This window comes from Phasianus colchicus, chromosome 4 (assembly GCF_987193195.1).
Source record: "Phasianus colchicus chromosome 4, bPhaCol1.hap1.1, whole genome shotgun sequence".
Lineage (NCBI taxonomy): Eukaryota > Metazoa > Chordata > Aves > Galliformes > Phasianidae > Phasianus > Phasianus colchicus.
The window spans coordinates 48,614,559-48,630,126 of NC_143439.1; the positions used below are offsets into that span (position 1 = coordinate 48,614,559).

Consider the following 15,568-nt stretch of genomic DNA (forward strand, 5'->3'; position numbering starts at 1 on the left):
TGTGTTTTTGAGTTCTAGGTATCTGAGGTTTGAAAAATCCTGTGTTACTTAAGATTTTACATCTCTTATAAAAGGCTTGGTATGGCATGCCATGTGAAGAAATCAAATCTGGTGATGGAGAATTCCTCTTCTATAAAATTGAAATATATTTTTCTTGTACCTTCCCCCTTTCTGTCTACAAATAAACAGAGGGACTTCACTTTAATGTGCTAGATCATGGGAGAAAGACCAGCAGAGCTTTAGAATTAACCCTCTTGTGTTCATTCATTGCCATTCCTTCTATCATACAAGCTGGAAAAAAAGTGCTTAGTAAATTGGTGTTGTTTAAATGCAGACCTCTCCAATAGCACATCCTGACCTCTTCCATTTGTACCTTTTTTCCTCTACAAAGCAGCCTGGAGATAACAACAAAATTATCAGTGGCACACACATCAGATGTGACTGTCATGGAAATTTGCCTAGAGTTTGTGTCTTTCTGTAAATGCATTAAAAATGTATTTCTAAAACAATTAACTTTGTCAGCTCAGAAACAATAATTTTACTGGAATTTCTTGAAGATCTTTCAGGTAGGTATGTGGAGCAATGTATTGGTGAAGCCGATGAAAGTGTATTGGCAATCCATAGGTGTAATGTAATTGTGTGAAGAAATGTGTGGTTAAAAGTTATTTTATTTTTGTTAGATATCTTCAGTAGGAGATGCTGCATATTGATTTCTTGCAGCTGGTAAACGTCTGCTCCCAGACCTTCTGGTTTACTGTACAAATGTTCATTTTCTGAACATTTTCTCTATTTGTGTTTCTTTTTTTTTTTACGCTGGAATAATCTGTTTTTCTTCCCACTTCCTTTACTTTTGATACTTTTTGTATCTATCTTATACCTATTCATAAAGTATAGATGGAATGTAAGTTGCCTTAAGATACAAAAAATGCATCTTGACAATTTAGCTTAATTCATATGGAATAAAGAAGTCGTGTCATATATGATTCTTCACAGAATGCGCAAAATAGAGATGTAGTCTTTCTGAATCTAATAAAAGAATATCAGATTTATTATTTCTTTAATAAAATACATTATCAAGGTAGAGAATAAATTGTATATGTAATTATTAAGGTTGCTGATTTTTTTTCTTTTAGTGAGAACTACTGTAATTGAAACAGATGTCTATGTTAACAGCATTGGCCCAGTCGACCCAATCAATATGGTAAGTTCAGATTATTGACAGAAAACATTATCAGAGAGATGTTGTGGGCTAGTATTATGAAGTAATTCTAATCTTATTCAGATAAGCTTTTTTATTTCTTACTATGTATTCTTATGCTGTTGGATATAATTCTGATTATTGCAAAATCAGATTTAGAGTAGCTGTTTGAAATTGTTTTAGTTATTTCAATAAACTTGTTTTTTAAAAATGAGACCATACAGAAGGCATTGCTTTGGGAGCTTATTTTGGCTCATGTTAAACATTTTCACTGTATTTATCTATACTTGGTTTACCTCTGGTTCAGCATGCAATATTTCCCAGAGCTGCTCCTTAGGGATTTGAAAAATAATGTTTGACCCAACATTTATGAACGTAACTATTTTCAGTGCATTTATTTATTTATTCAGTTCACTGGAAAAAACAATCGAAATAAACTCAACTGTATTCCTTCTTTCATGACTTATTTAGTGTTATGGGTCATCCTCAGTGTGTGCGTGTAGTTGACTTCTTCAAAGTTAAACAGTGCAATTCATCTAATTTCTGGAGGGATCTGCTGAGACTAGATCTCATTGTTTGATACAAACTGTGAGCAACACCTCTGAAGAAGTTGAGTCTGTGGCCTTTCCTGAAATCGCCTAGAATTTTTTTAATTTCTGTCTGAGTTCGATGTGTTAGAGGCCTGGCTGCATGACTTCTCTTGGTCAGTGCAGAGGCAGTATCTCCTCTCAGTAGCTCAGAAGCAGAAGGAATGAGGCTGGGACTGGCAGTTGGATGAGTCTGTGCTCAGCCCCGTCCTGTCTTTTTCATTTTTACTTCCCTATAGAATTGCTCAGTTTTGCATTTGTGTGCAGAAGGGCCTTTTCTTCCAGTCCAGGTATGCTATACTAGGCCAGCGGAGGGAATTTCTGAGCATTTGGCAAAATGATGCTATTTCCAGAAGTATATTAAAAATGTGTAGGTTGCACATGTGTCATCATGCTCAGGTAGGGAATATCATCTTTCAGAGATGAGATACCAGCCAAGAAAGACTGATGGTACTTAGTAGGGGTAAAGGTGTTAAAAATGCAAGATGCTGATATGGGCATTCATTCCAGCACAACAATTTACCAAGTTTAGGATTATCATCACCTGAGGCTGTGGCAGGGGTGCAATGTCTCAAGCGGGAGTTGTATGTAGAGAACCGCATGAAAGAGCAGGATGGAGAAGGGCTGGGGGAGATATATTGATGTTCAGTGTAAATGCTTCCTCTGGCTTCATGTTTTCCTACTCCATCTTTTCTTCTCTACTTCTCCCCATTGTATCCCCTCTGATGGAACTTATAGTGGGAGCAAAATGTGTGGACAGGTTTCTACTTCTAATAGAGACATAGCAAACAGTAGAAGTTTTCTTTATAAATTAGCAATTGCTTTATCTAAGCTTGGACTCTAGGAATCTGGATTGTATAAGCATCTAATATCACTAAAAATCATTTAAAAAATAAAAAATAAAAATATGCAAATTTATTAAACTTCTCACAAAAATGTCTTTAATCTAGGAAGCAACATTCTCGGCAAAAATAATTACAGATGTGACCTGGTAAGCTCTATGTGAGCTGTTTCATTAAGGAGGCACTTTCCCTGGCGTTAATATTGTTTGTGATTGTTACCCAATATTCCAATATTTGCTTCAGTTTCCATGGCTGTCCTTAGCCCTCATTTTATTACCTTATGTGAGAACCCATACCTGTGATTCCCCTTTGGATTAATTATTTCCCAGATATGTTAATTCACTCTGTCAGATGATAACCTTTAACTTTTTAGTTTAGAAATAAAAAGGTGTGACGTAGAGAGGGTGTGATTTTTTGTCTTTGTTTTGTTTTGTTTTTTGGAACAAAAAGTTTGTAGTGTGATATCAGGGGAATATGTTCCTATGAAAGCTTTATTTATTTATTTATTCAGTTCACTGGAAAAAAAAAATTGAAATTAAAAAAAAGCTATTTAAAGCTATTTTTTTTAAAGCTATTTAAAGCTATGAAAGCTTTAAAAGGTACTCATTATGAGAAGAAACTGACTTATTTTTTCTAATACATTTTATTTTCAACATTTTATTGTTCAACATCTTCATCAATGATCTTGATGAAGGGCTGTGCTGCCATTCAGTGAGACCTGGACAGGCTGGAGAGTTGGGCAGTAAGAAACCAGATGGGGTTTAACAAAAGCAAGTAATAGTGTCTTGCATCTGGGGAGGAATAATTGCATCCACCAGTACAGGTTGGGGGATGACCTGCTGGAGAGGAGCTCTGCAGAGAGGGATCTGGGTGTCCTGGTGGACGACAGGTTGGCCATGAGCCAGCAGTGTGCCCTTGTGGCCATAAAGGCCAATGGCATTCTGGGGTGCATTAAAAAGAGCGTGGCCAGCAGGTCGAGGGAGGTGATCCTTCCCCTCTACTCTGCCCTGGTGGGGCCTCATCTGGAGTACTGTGTCCAGTTCTGGGCTCCCCAGTACAAAAAAGACAGGGATCTCTTGGAAAGAGTCCAGCAGAGGGCCACAAAGATGGTGAAGGGCCTGGAGCATCTCCACTATGAAGAAAGGCTGAGTGATCTGGGTCTGTTTAGCCTTGAGAAAAGAAGACTGAGAGGGAACCTGATCCAGGTCTATAAATATCTAAGGTGTGGGGGGCAGAGTGGTGAGGCCAGACTGTTTTCAGCAGTGTGTGGAGACAGGACAAGGGGAAACGGCCAGAAACGGCAGCATAGGAAGTTCCACAGAAATGTGTGCAAGAACTTCTTTATGGTGAGGGTGACGGAGCACTGGAACAGGCTGCCCAGGGAGGTTGTGGAGTCTCCTTCTCTGGAGATATTCAAGACCCGCCTGGATGCCTACTTGTGCGACCTGGTGTAGGGAACCTGCTTTGGCAGGGGGGTTGGACTTGACGATCTCTGGAGGTCCCTTCCAACCCCTACGATTCTGTGATTCTGTGTTTTTCCTCTTGCTATGTAGTAGACTCATTCACTTTCATAAAACAGATTTTAAGTATATGTATGACATTCATTAGAATTTATTTTTAAAGACTCTTGGAGTCTGGCTTTCATTATTTAATTTAACAAAGATCTACATAAAATTCTAGATGCTATAGACACCCCATGCATAAAAGATGTCTTCCTGCAGCATGTAGTCTCTCTAGGCATCTGCAGCCTGAGTAAATATTCTTAACAAGTGTCTAGATCAGTGAAGTATTTAGGCTTCTAATACTCATTAAGCCTAAAGATTTTTGAATTTATTTTTTAAAGCTATCCTGCACCATGCATCCTGCAGCAGTCATATAAACTACCATTTTAGTGCATTTTTATGACCAAAGTCTTGATCCTCAAAAGCTCTGCAGTAGTCTGGCTTTTTCTTAATGGAATTTAGACATATGATAAATATTTTGAGCCTGTTTTTCTCTATGTGGAAGCTCATTCTGTTGAGCACTTAACGCAACTGTACTCTTACTACTTTTTTCTTTCAAGCTAGGACTAACATAAAAAAAAAAAACAACACACCAACAAACAACAAAAGAAAACAACAACGACAACAAAAACAAACAAAAAAACCACACTCTTGAGGTGCAAGTAGTACAGCCTGATATACGGCCATTGTGTGTAAATGATGTCCATCCATGCTGCCTATGGACCTCATGATCTTTCTCTGCCCTGTGTTCATCACCCAGTCCTTCTTTGTTCATTGGTGTTTTGTACTTTGATACACCAATTTATTTACAAATGTCCTCTGCTGCTGCCTGTGGCAGAACCATGCCAGCACCTCAGCTTTCATGATCTGGCAGTTCTGGTTGGAATTCCTTTCATGTTTGAAGACGAGAGAGATGTTCAGAGGAGAATCATTGTCTCTGTGAGCCTTCTAATTAATGAGTCAGAGGAATAACATGACTGCTTTTTCTCACTTTTGCGAATTTATGAAATTGCATAACTTTGTGTGGGTCCAGCATGCAAGACCTGCAGATTTTTGGATAGTCCATTATGTGCATTTTATGAAAACAGGTTCCATTTTCTTTCATGTGATAGGAACAGTACTTTGGAAATCAGAACAGAAGTATCAGCAAGCCTTTGACTATCATCTGTAGCTTATTGTATGGCACCTTCTTTGGAGTGAACAAGAATGACACTTTTTTTTCCCCAACTCACTCCTTTTTTTTTTTTTTATTAGGAAAGATAGATTTTAATAATTCTGGTGCCTGTCAACACTAAAAGTAGTCAGATTTAATTAGCCATTAACTATATGAGTGTTTGGAGACAGTGTTTTTTTATAGCAGCTGAGTAAATGTTCAGTAATTCTGCATATTGCTTTTTCTTTGTTATGAAATATACTTAAGTATTAAAAAACATGTCTATTAGTATGACTTATTTTGCCAGCTATAGGAACTTGAGTAATAATTCATAAATAAAATTTTATAAGTGCTCTCTGCTTTTCATGGTAAAAAAGAAAAGAGCTTAAGTTGATTAGTCTGGCTGTTGCTGGCAGTGAGCTTGCCTATTACTGTTGCAAGGTAGCTCTAAGCTTTTCCCATCTGGTTTCAGGGGAATCAGCCAAGTACAAGAAATATCCTGCTCATACTGGTTCAGCACAGCAGTTCCGATGTCACTCGCAATTTCTCTGATCATGTTGAAAGGAATGACAAGGGATGAGAGAAAAGTCAGCCTTTGTGTGACAGAGAAATATTGCAGTATCTTTTCTGAAAGCAAACCAAAGCAGATCAATCTTTTCAACCCTTGCTTTAGACAGTATTCAGTACTTGTTGGTATTTCAACTGCAGTTTACCTGTTGACTCTCCTTAGACACAAAGTCAGAATAGGTAGTTAAGGTCCCACACAAAGCATTAGAAAATCTGTGCTCATTTCTGTAAAATGTGCCTTAATTTGTGTGTGCTGTTCAGGAGCGATTCAATCTGACTTCTGACTTCTTGTTCTGTTGCTCATTCTCAAATTTTGTGTTTTTCAGGAGATACCTTTTTGTGTAGATCCATTGTATCACTTAAGCCACACTTAACTATAAACTATGAGAAAATCTACATTAACTCCCTTGACTTCATTTGAGTGTACCAGCATGCACTGGTTGAAATCCATTTTATATAATCTCAGATCTTACAGATAAACAGCCAAAGCAATAGCTCTGTGAAGTATCTGAGATTTCAGATGCCAGTGTTCTGTATTTGCATAAGGCTAATTTGTTAAAGGAAATAGCGGAAGTGCTGAGATGGCTGTATATGGCTGGGAGTAGAAAAAGGTGCTTGAAATATTTTCCTTTACTCTGTGATCAGAGTGTTAGGAGCAAGCACTTTGATTTCTTATGTTTCCAGTACTTTATCTATTTCACAGTAGATGTGAATGTAATTTTTAAAGCTCTTCCTTCAATATTTCTGAGCAGAGTATCTTCCATGGTAGTTTTCTGCTGTCAGCTACTTCTTGATAGCTTCATATACAAATTTAGCTGCCTTTATGTTGTCTGTAACTCTGCGTGCCTCATTCTGTCCCATATGAAATACTGCCTTGTGTACCTCACATCTGTTAACAGATCTTTAGATACCTCAATGTGGCTAAATTGTGACTTTAAATCTTCTCATTTCATTTTTTTACCCTTCCTCACTCTCCATTGCTGTGGATATTCTGTGTGGCATTGAAATCTAATATTTTTCTATGTTTTGATGGATCCTAGAGCCTGGAGCAAGGTTTCAGATAGCCTTGCAAATTCTTACTGTAAAGCAGCTTTCAGGGGTTTTATTTTTATTTATTCTTAATCCATTTATCGTAGTGGATCTCTTGTCCACATTTGCATTATTCTGATGATAAATTTTTGGATTGCAATTGCCATCTTGCTCCAGTTATACTACTTATAGATGTCCTACTGAGAGAATTTTCCTCTATTCCTATGAATCATCTCTTGCTCATGCTCCTCCTCAGGCTTCTCTTACACTGGATCTCACACACAAACTGTTTCCCTCAAGACACTTCAAAGCCTATTCGAAGCCTTATTTTTTTCCTCCCCTAAGAGACCAATTCCTACCTGAGATCTCAACAGTTTCTGTTCATGTCCTTTCAACTTTTCAACTTGGTATACCATATGCTTTCTCCCAGTCTGCCCCTTATACTTCAAATACACTTTCTATAAATGTAAAGCTTTTTTACTGTTTCTCATCATGTTCCTGCTTAAACTTTCTTTTTTCTCTCTCTGTGAAGGCTACAAAATGTGAACATTTAAACTTTTGTTGTGCTACTGACAGTTCTTACTGGTATTATGTTCTCTATTTCCTGCTGTTTTTGCCCCCATTGTCTTTCTAGATCTTCACTAAAAAGATGAAAGGCATCAACTGGCACTAAAGCTAAACCAGTCAGTACTTTTCTCCTGCTCTTCCCCCTCAACTGTACAGACTGTTTGGCTGCTCTGTTGTGCAGTTTATTGTTATTTCTGATATCTTAATATCTGCTCCAAAGCCTTTCTATCAGCTTCTGTTGTGGTTGTCTCTTGTGTCTGTAGGTGAGATAAGATACATTTAGTTATTTGTCTTGTACTTCTTATACTTAGGAGAGCATTGCTTGATTGTTCTTTGTTATTAATGCCTAATTCTTCTGTCTATATGGAAATGTGGGAGGCTGTATTCAAATTTTGTGAGTGATTCTGTTGGCCTAGATTTGCGGTTTTGGAAAGAAAGGTAAAAGTTGTGCTTCGACTGTTAGAACTTCTTGATGTTGTCTAGAAACAGTCCTTGGCAATGGCTCCTACAACACAGAATATTATTTTTTCCTTCTCTACTGCACTCTAGAGGAAAGCTGCTGCCCTGGCCGGTGCCAGGATCTGTGCTGACTATGAAAACTCACCCACTGTAAAAAGCTGAGCAATGTAATGAGCAGGATTTTTCTGTTCATAATATATGCTCTGGGAAGTCCGGTTTGTCAAGTGGTGGAACTGTCTGGATGCCCTTTCCTACAGCAGTACCCCTAGGATTTTTACCAAAGAAGTAAACCCATTTTTTGGAGGTATTGTCCTGCTCCTTTGCAGGACTCACTCAGTTAGTAGATAAAATAGCAGCTAGGAAATGCAATGCTCTTTTGCTGCTAAGGCGGGTGTAACTTTGATGCCTGCTGATCTTGGTTTTATTTATTTATTTTTTATTCTGTTGCATAATTGTAAATTTGGTCAGGTTATTGCTGCTTATTTCAACCACTGGAGCATGGAAAATCTGCATCTAAAACACTTCTTTTTGGACTATTTTAGAATGTGTTATTCAGTGGCATACAGTAAATGCTGTGTGAGATTTCATTTTCTTGAAGAAGAATATTGTCTCTTGCAGTGATTTATTCCCACAAAGCGTTATGCTCTTTTCCCTGGGGCCATTAGTTCAAGAGGTACTTTGGGGAAGTTCTTAGCAGTTGCCGTGTTCTTCTATCTTCATTGTAGCACATAGGTATTTGAAGGTTCCTGACTGCTTCAGCAACCAGAAAGCTGTTTAGAAGCGCTATTTCACATAGGAACTCACTACAGGAGACGCAAGGTGGGAACCAAACCCAGGTAATTGTCTCTCCTGGTTTTATCACTAATGTTGGGATTTTGGGATATGGCAGGAAAACCAGGAAAGCAAAAGGCTAAAAAACTTTAACTGAATAACTGCAATTGATCTGGCTTTAAAGCAGTTCTACAGTGCTGAATGGTGAAACCTTGTTTTTGAGAATTTGCAGCTTGTTTATAAGATGAAATTGTAGAAAACCATGTATGCTTGAGTGCTGCTCAGCTTTGTTGCAGAAATTTTGTGTGGGATTAATTTTGACTGCTTGATTCTCTCTTGTTACAAGAAGGTAGATGTAGGTCCAGAATTTAGAAAGTACAGTTAATTGAGTTGATAAATCACTCTTGACAGCCTCAAAGCCAAAGCCCTACTCCTTATCAGTATTCACTCCTGTGTTTTTAACATATAAGTAGTATTTATGTCTCATTTTTCATTTCTGAGTTTTGGTTCTTTCTGTAACTAAATATTTATTTATGAATGGCAGTGACTGAAATGTTCAAATTTCAATTGAAAAAGCAAAAAAAGAAAAACAAAAAAAGCACCCCTTTTTGTGTCGTTTTCAATGTGCAAATGTATATATAATGTTTATTTCCTTTTTTTGTGCTCTCTTCAAATAGCCATAATCATAGCTTATCAGCAGAGATTTTGCTGAAGTGCTTTAGTTACTTATCTAGCTAATCTTTTTACTAGTTAGCAAGATTTTTATTATTGTTTCTAATCTACAAAGCATTTAAATAAATCTTGCCTTTTGTTCATATTGTGATTTGCATCTGTCACTTTGCATTCAGAATAAGGACCGGATAAGCACAGATGCTAAATTATGGTGTGAAGAACAGTGGATTTCTTCTGTATTATGATTATGTTGGTCTCTTTGTACTCCTTCACCTTCTGTGGATATGATTTGTTGTATTTCCACTTATCCTGTGCATATGCTTTTATGGCATATTCCAGTGTGATTTTCTGCTCAACTATAACAATCTGACTGCTTAAAAGATTTTGAGAGCAGATGCTATATTCACCATATTTCTGGCAACCTCCACTTTTTTCACTACTGTAGGATTATTAATCTAATACAGATGTTCTTATCAGAATCATCGAGGTTTGTCAGATATTTTCGATCTCACTGTAGGGTCCATGAGTGAACAAACTAAAATTTTTTACTAAACCAAGAAATTTTATTTTTACTTTGGTCTCAACCATGGGGAACAAGCTCTGAAATCCTGGCTGAGCCTAATGAAGCAGAAAAAAAGAAAGAAAAAAAAAAAGTAAGAAGTTTTAAAGTAACCCATGAAGTAGAACAAACAATTTTAAATTTTTGTTAAAAGAACCACATATCAAATATAGCTAAGTATTTTAGTATAGCTAAGTATTTTAGTAAAGTACTTAAAAGCACTACACGGGTGTCCAGAGATAATCAGATATGGGAGAAGGTAAAGGTTATGAGAGCCTGTTGGCAGCTTTCTGGCAAGATGAAGATAAATTGGCTTGGTAGTTTACTTGGTTCTGTTCTTTTGGGAGAGCATGTGGATACCAGTGATTGTTTATGAATGTCTTTGCCTTTTAATCATCATAATTACCTGAGTCTTTGATACTAAACTGCATATCTTAATATAAAAACATGGTTTGTAAAATGCTTTCCCTGTCTCACTCTCATTAAATTTTTGTTTTACAAAATAGAAAACTGAATACAATGAACAAGAATGGGGAAAATATTATAGATCTTGTGTAACTGAACAAGATGAAGTCACTGCACATTTTGTAATTGAAATGAATTCAGGGCCTCCGTGTGAAACAAATTTCTGAATTAGTGTGTTGCATTCCAAAAACTTAAGGTGTGGATTGGCTCTTATGGAGAAGCAACTGTAGGTTTCTGGGCAAAGAAGGAGGAAGAAGAGGATGATTTTTTTTAATCATTATTATTATTATTATTATTTTTACCTCTGCAATTCATTGGTAATGATCTATATCATAGAACTGTAGCTGGGTAGTATTTCAACTCTGATTTTGGTGTTGGAGAAACTCATTGCATTTGTGTTTAGCCTGAGAAAACCGGGCCACTTTTTCCTGTTGTACAAATGTATCGCAGTTAACAAGAACCAGGCAACAACTAACCTACTCACTTCTCCACGGTTTTGCTGTGAAATATCAAATCATCTGTGGGAATGCTAGACAAAATATCCAAGAAAAATGGTTTTCTACTTTGTGCTATTTTTCAGTCCTTTTGATTTTATGTTGGAACTGGTGTGTTGTAGGTGCACTGAGATGTAACCTTATAGAATGATGGCTGCATCCCTTTCTTTCACAGCTTTCCAATAAAACAAAAATCTAGTAGCCTATCTAATATTTGACTGTTACTGAACTGTACTCATCCTTTTGAGAAACTAAAGTTGAGAATTTGGTGTGTTCCATACAGTAACTGTTCCTGCTCTTTTGATATAATTGCTTTTCCTTATTAACTCTTTCTCTTTGAGACAAAACACCTGCTTGTCAATATTCACTGAGTGTTCACTGCCTGTCCCCTTAATGGCATTCTCTGATTAGTCACTGTATTCCCAGCCTTTGGAGTTTGTTATTAACTTTTAGAGAGGACAGAGATGAAGGAGGATTGCAGTTATCTGGAAATAATTAGGCAGGTGGGCTCTTTATGCCAGCTGTGCAAAAGAGTTCGGTGATCTAATCAGATGCCAAATATGAGCTAACATGTGCAGTGTTTATTGAACCCTGTGAGTCTGAATATGAATAAGCACACATTTTGCTCTGGCTGTGACTAATGCACCCATAGATTGATTTCTTTTTATTCCGCATGGATGTTTTATCATTAGTTTCATTTAAAAGAGAGATTAGTAAACCAATTTTTATGGTTACAGAATGTCATTGAATGGTGAGCTTTATCAGACTAATAAAAGTAGTGATAAGTGTTAAATTTAACTTTTTCTAAGAAAATGAGAAAAGCAAAACAGTTGCTCAGAAAGAAAGAAGAAGAAAATTGTATTTTCTGATGTGCTGTTGTTCTTGTTAATACGGCGTGTGAACAAAGATAATGCTTTTGTTCAACAAAACAAAAGTGCTTCCTTAGTGTAGTCATTTTTCTACCACATTTTCAACAAATTTTCAGGGCCCAGATTTTCCCTTCTCATTAAAAACTATGAATTGATTTTTATGAGCCGCAAATTTAAGGGAATTTATTATATAAATCCATGAAACCTTAAAGCTTCAGGTCCATTTCAAAACTTGATCTTCAGAAAGTATACAGCTTTCTTATTCCCTTTTCAGATTTTTGCTCTCAGGTATCTACACTACCACAGCTGCATGCTTATTTAAGCCTCATTTTCCCAATCATCCTGTAATGTGTACCTGTGCTTGGAGGCTGTACAAGGTCTGTTTCGACCCATAACACCTGTCCTCTTTGTGAAAGAACTTCTGTTGAGAAGGGAATCTAAGTCCCATCTTCATGTCTTGAATGTCTACATGTGATAACAACATGCATATGTTTAATGTTTATGCTCAAGTTCATTTGAGTGAATGACAGTATAGATGAAATGAGCTGAGTGTGAGATAGTTAGGCAAAGGATATGCTGCCTAAAGGATGTACTAGGGATCCTCAAAGACTGCAAGGTCTCAGCAAGGCATAGGACAAGTAGGTATGCTGAAAAAGTAGATAGTTATGTCCAACAATGTAGGTATTAGAAGTAGAATAATTGCTCGAGTGAAATCAGAGAGCCACAAGTTGTGGGTCTTTCAGATGGGGTGAATGAGTAGGATTATGCCTTTGTCTGGGTGAACTCTGAGGGAAGAGGGTCTACGTGCTTTTTTCAATTTAGAAATGGAAGATCACTCTTTGCTGATAAGAGGCTAGCAATTGGACCTACTGTTATGCATTCAGCATTGGAAAAGACTAGTTATTAATAGTATATTGAATTATTATATATAAGATTTTTTTTTTTTTTTTGAGCATAGAAAAATGGTTAATGAAGGATTTTAATATTTTCTGCTTTCTTTGTGGGTTTTTTTTTTTTTAATACCTGGTTCTGATAAAAACTTGCACATTTAATACTGAAAGGTAAGAGAATCCAAGCATTTGGGTCTACTGGGGCTGTTCCTTTGCTTTGCTCATTCAAAATCATCAAGCTCTTCTTTCTTTTTCATCTTAATTTGATAGGGTTGTTGGTATTCTGTGGCAGCCTGAGTTTTCTTGCCCTGGGTGCATTTGACTGTAATGACACTTTGATATATTTATTTTTCTCAGACAATGTGGTGCAACTGTGAATTGGCTGCTTAGAGTAGCACCTTCAGACAGCCTGCTCTTATCGTACATTTAGTTGTTTCTGTTCATTTCATTCACTGACTTTTTTTCTCCTATTTTTTATTGTTAAGGCAAGAAGTCTTTGTTCATGTTGCTTCATTTAAGTCTATTAAAGCACTTCTTTAGCACACTGTCTTGTGTATTCATTTACAAAAGACTAAGGCAAATTTCCTTTCCAGCTGTAACCTGTAGATGAACACAAAAAGCAGGATGTTGAGGATAAACAGGCTGTGGGTTTTCACAGGTGTCTTGAAGATATTTTTATGCAAATAAAATAAACAAGGACTTGTTTTCACCTGCAGAAACTTCTCTTGATGACAAAGTCTGTCAAGGAGTAAGCAAAGTTTTAGACTGAAGTCATCTCCAGGATGCATTTTTGATTAGTCCTTTTGTTCCCTTGTCCTACTGCTGTTTGCCTTATACACCCATTATTTTTTCTTTGCAAGTCACTGAGTTACGATAGTTTGTGTGGAAGAGAGAGCAAAGGCAAGCCTTACCCTTGCATATCTATTATATTCCATATCTTTTCTTTTCACACCCAGATAAGTGGGAAAATGGAGAGAGATTTAAGCAGTCCTGGTATATCCACCTTTGCACTTCTGAAGGATGGAAATTTCACAAATTTCACCTGGGAGATAGCTGCTAATATTTGCAGAAATGAGAGAGGAATCTATAACTCATATAGCTGGATACTGTGGCTATTTAAAAATAAAATGAGCAATAAACCCTAATCCAATCAGCAAATCCTTTTACTTTCATTGCATTCTAATTTCATTGCCTCTACATTAATTGCATTAAAAGTCAGAATTGGCTATCTGCAGTGTGTATTTTTATTGTCCAAATTAGCTAGTAATGCATCCTTTGGCTCACACCAGCACTGTTTCCCTCTCTCTTCTCTCCTCACAGGTGACAGGGAGCAACCAATGCAAGGTGTCTAAGTCTGGCCTTCAGTGATTTTTTTTCCTTGTGGACTGAGCTCTCAGAGGAGATACTGAGTTGCTCATAGGAGGTTTCATGTGACAGCCACGTAGGAGGGATCTGCCACCATACAGAGTGGCTGTTGCTCTTAACATCAGTCATGATCTGGAGCTGAGACAAATGCTACAGAGTTTAGTCTGCTGCTTTGCTCCTTTATTTTGCTCCTATACTAAGCAACAAATGGTTGGATTCTCTGCAGATGCGATGAAATATTGTTTTTCAGTATTTAACTCCCTTGTCTTTAACTGTCTCATTAAAATCTTTGATTTGCCACTGTTTTGACCATAAAATCTACTGAGGAATTTGACTTTGTATCAGAAAATAATTTTCTTCACCCTCTAATAAGTGAAGAGAAATTGCATTAGGGAAATTTCCTTTCTGACTGTATATGCTTTTGTGTGCGTGCAGGTGAATATACAAGGTTGATGGTCAAGTTATTTCTGCAAGCAGTGATATTTACTTCTTGCATATACATGAATTTTTCAAAGTTTGAAATTTAGTCAATGTGTGTGTTTCATTTTTGTCAAAATACAGATGGGCAATGTTGAAGATGATTATAGCTTTCTTGAAGGATCTACAGATGCATGTTGTAAAATTCAAGGGGGAAAACACAAGAAATGAATTTTATTTGCTTTTGAAGAGATGTAAATCTATGTCTCTAGAAATTTGGCCTAGCCCAGAAAAATGAAGGTTGTCCTTAAATCTGTGTCTATTTCCCCCAGTGTGATTGTATTGTGTGAGGACTGCCAAGTTACAACAAGATCCTATCAGGTCTCTTCTTTGGCTAAACAGTGTGTCTCCAGAGGGTGGAAATAGAGGCAGAAGGCTATATGTGTCTTTCCTTAGTCTGCTACGGGCTGCTGAATGCAATATAAATAATAACAAAGAGAATAGAAGAAAGAGCCTTTGATTTATACCTGAGTAGAAAATTCTTGGCTTGCAGGCTTTGGTAAATGTGTACATAGATATTGTTTCTCTGTTTTTAGGAATACACCATAGATATTATATTTGCCCAGACTTGGTATGACAGTCGTCTGAAATTTAACAGCTCAATGAAAGTCCTTATGCTTAATAGCAATATGGTTGGAAAAATTTGGATTCCAGACACTTTCTTCCGGAACTCAAGGAAATCTGATGCCCACTGGATTACAACTCCAAATCGCTTACTTAGAATCTGGAGTGATGGAAGAGTATTATACACTCTAAGGTGGGTCCTTATTAACTAAATAGAAAAGATAGAACTGATATGTGTAAGAACACGAAAATAAAAATGAATCAAGTACCTGAAATTTCGTTTGTTGTTGACTACAGGAGTTTGCAGAGAGTTTGCTAAGATGGAAAAAAATGATTTGATAATGAAAAATATTAAATAAATATTATTCAAATATACTGCCCAGAATACTGGTTAAACGCAGTTGAAAGTGGTACCAAATTTTAATCCCTTTTTAGGTATAAACAAGGTTTAAGGAAAAAAATACCAACAGAGTTGTATTCTGTAACTAAGATATCACAAACCTGAGTCATAAATTGCTTCACAGACTTTCTATTTTAA

The 15,568-nt window shown here is 36.7% G+C and overlaps 1 protein-coding gene across 3 annotated transcripts in view; it reads left to right on the plus strand.

Annotated features, from left to right (window-relative positions):
• The window catches only part of GABRG1 (gamma-aminobutyric acid type A receptor subunit gamma1), a 53,456-nt gene that overhangs the window by 25,886 nt on the left and 12,002 nt on the right, over positions 1–15,568 (plus strand). For all 3 annotated transcript variants that reach the window (XM_090139484.1, XM_090139485.1, XM_031588539.2), the window contains 2 exons: positions 1,134–1,201; positions 15,003–15,223. In XM_090139484.1, coding sequence (XP_089995610.1) covers positions 1,199–1,201; positions 15,003–15,223 — 224 coding nt within the window. In that variant the 5' untranslated portion in view covers positions 1,134–1,198. The remainder of the gene's footprint in view (positions 1–1,133; positions 1,202–15,002; positions 15,224–15,568) is intronic.